General features: G+C 48.6%; 1 protein-coding gene across 1 annotated transcript; it reads left to right on the forward strand.

Moving 5' to 3' along the window:
* Positions 1 to 1,132: 1,132 nt before the first annotated feature.
* On the forward strand, positions 1,133 to 5,679 carry LOC109923056 (thioredoxin-interacting protein-like). The gene is made up of 8 exons (XM_020523100.2): positions 1,133 to 1,492; positions 2,347 to 2,419; positions 2,534 to 2,681; positions 3,131 to 3,233; positions 3,335 to 3,588; positions 3,872 to 4,046; positions 4,170 to 4,315; positions 4,414 to 5,679. Exons 1-8 carry the CDS (start codon positions 1,237 to 1,239, stop codon positions 4,450 to 4,452), a joined length of 1,194 nt encoding a protein of 397 aa, XP_020378689.1. The 5' UTR covers positions 1,133 to 1,236; the 3' UTR covers positions 4,453 to 5,679.
* Positions 5,680 to 6,453: the final 774 nt, after the last annotated feature.

Here is a 6,453-nt window from a genome sequence, read left to right on the forward strand (position 1 = left end):
CCCTAACACCCACCACCCTCTCGCTGCCCCATACCCATCTGCCCCATCCCCTTCTCTGCCCATCACATCCCGCACTCCCTCTCATGCCCCCCACCATTCTCTATCCCTCTTTACTCCCCTCTGCCCCCATTTTCCCCTCTCCATCTCCTCACTCTCCTCCCCTTCTCTGCCCCACCCTCCAGGTGTCGGGGTTTTTGCCGTAATGTGGAGGTTCCCTTCTTGAACTGGGGTGGACAGAGTCAGAAGTCTCACGACACCAGGTTACAGTCCAACAGGTTTATTTGAAATCACAAGTTTTCAGAGCGCAGCCCCTTCATCAGGTGAAGTGAGAGAGGAGCACACAAAATTTATGAGCAGAGGGATCAAGGGCAAAAGATCATACAAATAGTGTGAGTGGAGTGTTGAGTAATAAATCCAAAGTGTTAGATGGTGTGGGTAAAGTGTTAACAGCTGACTAACAAGTGATGACCTATAATCCGATTAAATGAGGCAGAGAGATAATTACAAAACAATTAAAATAAAAGTGGTGCTGGAGACAAACCAAATTACTTGAATAACATCTTAGGTATAAGAATCGCAAGCCGATTGTCTAACGAAAGCAATAAGTTATCCAAAACTTTTTTGCTACACGCTGACCTCATCCTCTTCCTCCCATCCCTCACCCGAAACCGTGAGTAACAATCCCTCTGTCCAATGGGATGGCGGCTGCTGGCGGCTGCGGGCAGTGATTGGCCGCCGGACACAGCCGGCCCCACCCACGAGCCGGGGGTGCCTGTGATCAGGTCCTGTGCACGCGGGCTGCCGGCGCTCCGATTGGCTGCCGACCGGGTAAACAAGCAGCATCGGCCAATGGCAGCGGCGAGCACGCGGCGCGCAGGAGGAGGCAGGAGGATGGCACGCGCGGCGGCGGTTGGAGGAGAGTGATGGGGGAAGGGCGTGAGGAAAGGACGTGCGGGGGTGGGGCAGGGGCGGGTGAGGGGAGGGCTGAGTCACAAACCGACCGACTATTGGTGCAGGTAGTGGGAGGGGGGCGGGACCGGGGACAGATCCGATAGCGATTGGTGGAAACGACGGGAGGGACGGCCGACTGGGAAAGCGGGGGGGGGAGCTCGTCAAAGCTATAAGTAGATGCGCGGCGGTGAGTACGCAGAACAGATTGAACTCACACAGTGAGAGCGGAAGAAAGGATTTATCGCTTTGATAGAGCAAGAGGTAGTAGCCAAGCTGGACGCTGACATGGTGGTCAACAAGAAGCTTCTTCCCACTTTTGAGCTGGTCTTCAGCTCCGAGCGCACCTACACGGCCGGCGACAAGGTGGCCGGGCGGGTCCGGCTGCAGACCGCCCAACTGCTGAGGGTCACCGCCGTGCGCATCGTCGCCCTGGGTTACGCCCGAGCCCAGCTCCTCAAAGGCTCGCAGCCCCTGCGCCAGCAGCAGGATTACCTGCACTTCCAGGAAGCCCTGCTTCCGGATGGAGAGAACCGGGCCACAGGTAAGAGAGAGGGGGTCAGCTTCCGGTGGGTTCAAGGATCAACTTCCGGTTATGGGGAGATAGTGGGGGTCAGAGGTCAGGTCCTGTTTAAAGGGAGCGCCCCTGGGTGTTGGGGGGGGTGGGGTCGTCGGGTAAGGCTCCGTTTAAAAGGTAAACTGTTGCGGGGTGGTCTTCATTATCAGCCCCCAATTTTAGGGGGTGCTCCGGGGCGGGGATCAGGCTCCTGTTTAAAAGGCAAGCTGCTACTGGGGCAGGGGGCCTCATCAGGCTCCTGTTTAAAGGGGGAGCTCCTTTCGGGGTGGGGTGTCATCAGGCTCTTGTTTAATGGGGGAGCTCCTTTTGGGTGGGGGGGGGGGGTGATGTCATCAGGCTCCTGTTAAATGGAACATGTTTGGGGATGGGCAGCCTCTCTGTTGGAAGGAATGAAAGGGGGAGATTTCGTTCAGCCTCTTGTTACAGGAGGCATGGGATCCTTGCTCCTTTCAAAGGGGAAATGCGTTGTCAGTTTCTGGTTTTTGTGTTGGTAGCCTGTTAAAGGGGAGATCTGGAGTTCTGTTAAATGGGGTCAAGGTAGTCTGTGGTATGTTAAGAGGAAGTTGAAGCATCAGTACCCTGTTAATTGTGTAGATGTCTGTCTGTTGTGGTGGGAGGTGATGTTTATCTGCTCCTTTTAAAGGGGAGATGGTGTTGGTTGATGTACTGTTAAAAGGGTGGTGGGGGGTGGTCAACAAGTTATGTAATTGGGTATAAGCTTGTTTGGGATCAGAGCATTCTGCAGTGTGTGCACCCATGGGTGGGTTGGATGACAGTCTGCATGACTTCAGATATTGATGACTTCCTCTTATCTTGTGCAGATGTTGATGGATCTATGTTCCTGCAGCCTGGCAAAATGTACGAGTACAGTTTCAGCTTCCAGATACCTGAAGGGTAAGCTACCTTTATTCTTACCTGTTAGCCCCTGTTGTGGCATGGTCACACATTTTTGGCTTGGATGATGCTCCCATTGCAACTCCTAACTGTGTGGCTGTTTTTTTTTGACAGGCCCTTGCCCCCCTCGTTCAAGGGCAAGTATGGTGGGGTCTGCTACCTCGTCACAGCATACGTTGATCGGGAGAAGCAGCCATCCCTGGAAACCAGCAGGAACTTTGATGTGGTCGAGCCCATTGATGTCAACACACCAACCTTACTGGTGAGTAATGGGTAGCAGTTAATGTAAATGTGAGGCTTAGTGCTGAATCAAATCACTCTACTTAGCATCATCCTAATGTTGGGCTAGGGTAGGTGTCAGTACTGACATAATTAGAGGTTGAGGTGATACCAGAGTCACCCATTGAAGACAGGTGGGAGGACTTTCTTCTTTCAGAGGAGAGTGAATCTATAGAATTCTTTATGACGGAGGATAGTTGAGGCTGGGTTGTTAAATATATTCAAGGCTGAGATAGTCAGATTTTTAATCAGGAAGAAGAAGGGGAAGAGCCATGAAAGTGGAGTTAATGATCAGATCAGCCATGATCTCATTGAATGGCAGAGCAGACATGATGAGCTGAGTGGCCCACCCCTTACTGTCATAGGAGCTGCATTGCTGTTGGCTTGAAATCTATCACAAATGTCAAACTATATTTTCTGTGCCCCTTTCAGTGCCCAGTTGGGGGGTCCAATAAGAAGAAGGTGACTTGTTTCTTCCTGTCTGATGGTTACGTGTGCATTGCTGCCAAGATTGACCGGAAGGGATACTGTCAAGGTAATTATCTTGGTCTGTTTTCTGGCTCCTTGAACTGTCAGCTTTTCCTGGTTTGTGTCAACGCCATTAATCTCAACAACACTTTCCTTCCTTTTTGCCAGGTGACCAGATCTGCATCAATGCCCAATTCCAGAACAATTGCTCACGTATTGTGATGCCCAAGGCAGCCATCATGGCAAAGCAGACCTACCAAGTGAGCGGCAACACCAAGGTCTTCAAGGAGAAACTCAACAGTGTTCGAGGAAACCACATCATCTCAGGGATGTCTGAATCCTGGTGTGACAAGTGCCTGCAGATCCCTACTGTGAAACCATCAATCAACTCTCACATCATCTGCTTGGAGTACTCGCTACTGGTGAGTGATGGGCAGGACGTTGCAACTTCCTGGGTACTCCACTTCTAGTGTTGCCTGTAGTTGACCCATGATCTGTGATTCCTCAATGAGGAGAAGGTGAGGTGTTCATAATCACGAGGGGTGGGGATCGCACTTAGTTGGGTGTCTACCTCCTAAGTTTATTCATTGTCCCGGCTTCCAGCACACTCGTTTTCACACAATTGGGATTAATAAGACGGCTCTTTTTGAAGTCTCCTGTTTGATGTTGCTTTGTTCTAATGACTGATGTTCTCCCTCCCCACAGGTTTATGTCCACATTCCAGGCAGCAAGAAGCTGGTCCTTGAACTCCCTCTGGTCATTGGCACCATCCCATACAATGGCATGAACAGCCGATCGTTCAGCAATGCCAGCAACTGCAGCAGTGTGAGCAGCAGCAGCATGAGCTGGCCCCACATGGAGTTCCCGGAGCAGATGGCAGGTAAGGGCTTGCAGGTGCACTCTATATGGCATCTTCTGGGCCTGGCTATGTGGGGGCAGTGAACTTGCAGAGCTGGTTTTCCTGTCTGTGCTGGCTGACTAACCTGGAATGTTTCCCTTGCAGCCACTCCTTTCCATGTGACCTCTGAGAGTCACCGTCTGGAAAGCCCCACCACTCCCTTGTTGGAGGAGTATGATGGCCTGCCAGAGAGTCCCATCTTCATGAAGTCCGCAGTGTTTAGCTACGGGTCATCGCCGGTTAGCTCGGATGTGAGTAAGACAGTGCCAGTTGAGAATTGGTAAACTTTCCCATCACCTGAATCCGACATGGGTCTAATGATGAATTTTCCCTTCCTTTCTCCCTACAGGTGGATGAGAATGGGAACTGCGAGTGCATGGTCGAGTGAAACTGCAGAGTCCTGCAATGACTTTTTATAAATGCAGACTTGGACTCCAGTTTAATCACCATATGCGTTTTCAGATGCACTTAACGGGGAGAACCTGCAGGAGCTGGGCTGCACCAGCGAGAGAAGGACAAGGAGGAGGTAGTGTGTGCGTGTGTGAAGGTCTCAACCCGTCACTGACTCCCACCACAAGATGATTGAAATTCCTAGAGTTACGTCAAGCCAATCAGTAATCGTGGGGATGCACTGTACCTGTACTGAGCTGAAGAAACCTGGCTCGGTTTGTGTATGAGGGGAGCTACACGTTGTGCAGTTACAGATTTACAAATGCTATTGTTTAAATTGTTGATCGCCATTTCTTTCTGTTCTCCTGAAGAACTGTTGATATCTTTTTCCTTAACTGATAGGACAACACAGGTATTTCACTGCTTTGTGCCAGGCTATGGACTTGTGTTCAAGGTGCCAGATGATTGTGGCCATCTGGGGTAACTAGTAAACCATACCCTTTAGCTGGCTGAACATGGGGCAAGCACTGGGTGTATACCCCTTCCTCCATCAATCAGTCCCTGTTTCTGCCATTGTCTGGTTTGAAGGAAGATGCTATTCTAAGAAACAAGAGTGTTTGGTCATTCCAGATATCCTGAACAATTCTCTGTTGGAAGAGATGCTGCCAAACTTTGCATTTTCACTGCAGTATTGTCCTGGCACTTATTATTCAGATTTGTTTCTTCACACTGCCTTGTACCATCATCGGCAGCATTCTGCTAATCAAAAAGGGCATTACTTAGTTCCTGTTTTTAGGCAGAGGTTTATTTCTTTGGTAGCTTCCTGTTTGAAGCTCAGTAATTGCTGACATTCTAAAACAGCAAGCTTCATGTTGTACAGTTCATTGTTTTTTTTTGATTTTTAACATGCAAGAAACATTTCAAAACACTCCACTCTGCTGTTTGTATAACATTTCCAGTTTTGTAAAACTTTGTACTGAGGATGTGAATCCTGTGTTTCTTTTTTCCCAAGTCTTCCCATAAGTCTTCTGACTATCTGAGCTCATTGGGAAATGTATCTCAGTCTAAAGTGTTGTTTTGATAAGGATTTTATTCAAATATTTTGATTTTCTAAAATTCTATGTGGAACCTGCCAAATGTTATTTTGTGTATTTTTCTAAACTAAGTATTTTATTTTGTAAAAGTGTGGTCAATTTTGAATAAAGTTTAAGTATTTTACAGCATACAACAATTGTTGGACATTTCTGGAATGTGTTTAGTGTTTCCCACTGGTAGCTAATGGCTAAGCCAGCATGATGCTTAATGTTGGAGACTCGGCCTCCTGCCAACACTCCTGGAAACCTCATATCTCTTCACATCAGTGGGAGATTGGATGTCTCTCGCGCTTGTTTCCAGTTCCGCTGGTGTAAAATTTTATGCTGGAATCAACCAACATCACAGTTTTCATCTTTTAAGAGCCAATTCATTCACTCGGTTTATTCTTAGCTCCAGCCGTGTCTCCAAACGAGGCAGGAGATGACAGACGCAATTGGGAAAAGGTATCATTTGATGGTCTGAGTGCTTGAAAAGTGTGCATGGGCTCAAGCCTACTTTGAGCTGCTTGGGGTGGGGTACGACAGGGTAGGAGGTGTGGGAAATGAATATTTTGATACTCTTGTGTGACCACTTGTGTCAGCTGGCATTGAATAATAACCATGCAAAATTGCTGGTTTGTTGATTTGCTTAATATCTTTCAGGGACAGGGGTCTGCCACTCCTATTCTGCATGTCCTGACTGAGGTCCTGTAAAATGAGAACAATAGGCAGCCCCACAAGATTCACTGCCATCCAACCAGAAGGGTCTAGGCCCGAAACATCAGCCTCTCTGCTCCTATGATGCTGCTTGGCCTGCTGTGTTCATCCAGCCTTGCACCTTGTTGTCATCTGACTTAATTGATTCCTTTCAGAATCCTTAAAAACGTGAACAAAATCTCTCCATTTTTCATGTGCCAGATCATCAA

The sequence above is a fragment of the Rhincodon typus genome, chromosome 46 (genome assembly GCF_021869965.1).
Source record: "Rhincodon typus isolate 14 chromosome 46, sRhiTyp1.1, whole genome shotgun sequence".
NCBI lineage: Eukaryota > Metazoa > Chordata > Chondrichthyes > Orectolobiformes > Rhincodontidae > Rhincodon > Rhincodon typus.

Coding starts and splice junctions, on each gene's coding strand:
- LOC109923056 (XM_020523100.2), top strand. CDS start 1,237: ATGGTGGTCAACAAGAAGCTTCTTCCCACTTTTGAGCTGGTCTTCAGC. Junction 2,420..2,533: donor AGCTTCCAGATACCTGAAGG/GTAAGCTACCTT, acceptor TTTTTTTGACAG/GCCCTTGCCCCCCTCGTTCA. Junction 4,316..4,413: donor CATCGCCGGTTAGCTCGGAT/GTGAGTAAGACA, acceptor TTCTCCCTACAG/GTGGATGAGAATGGGAACTG.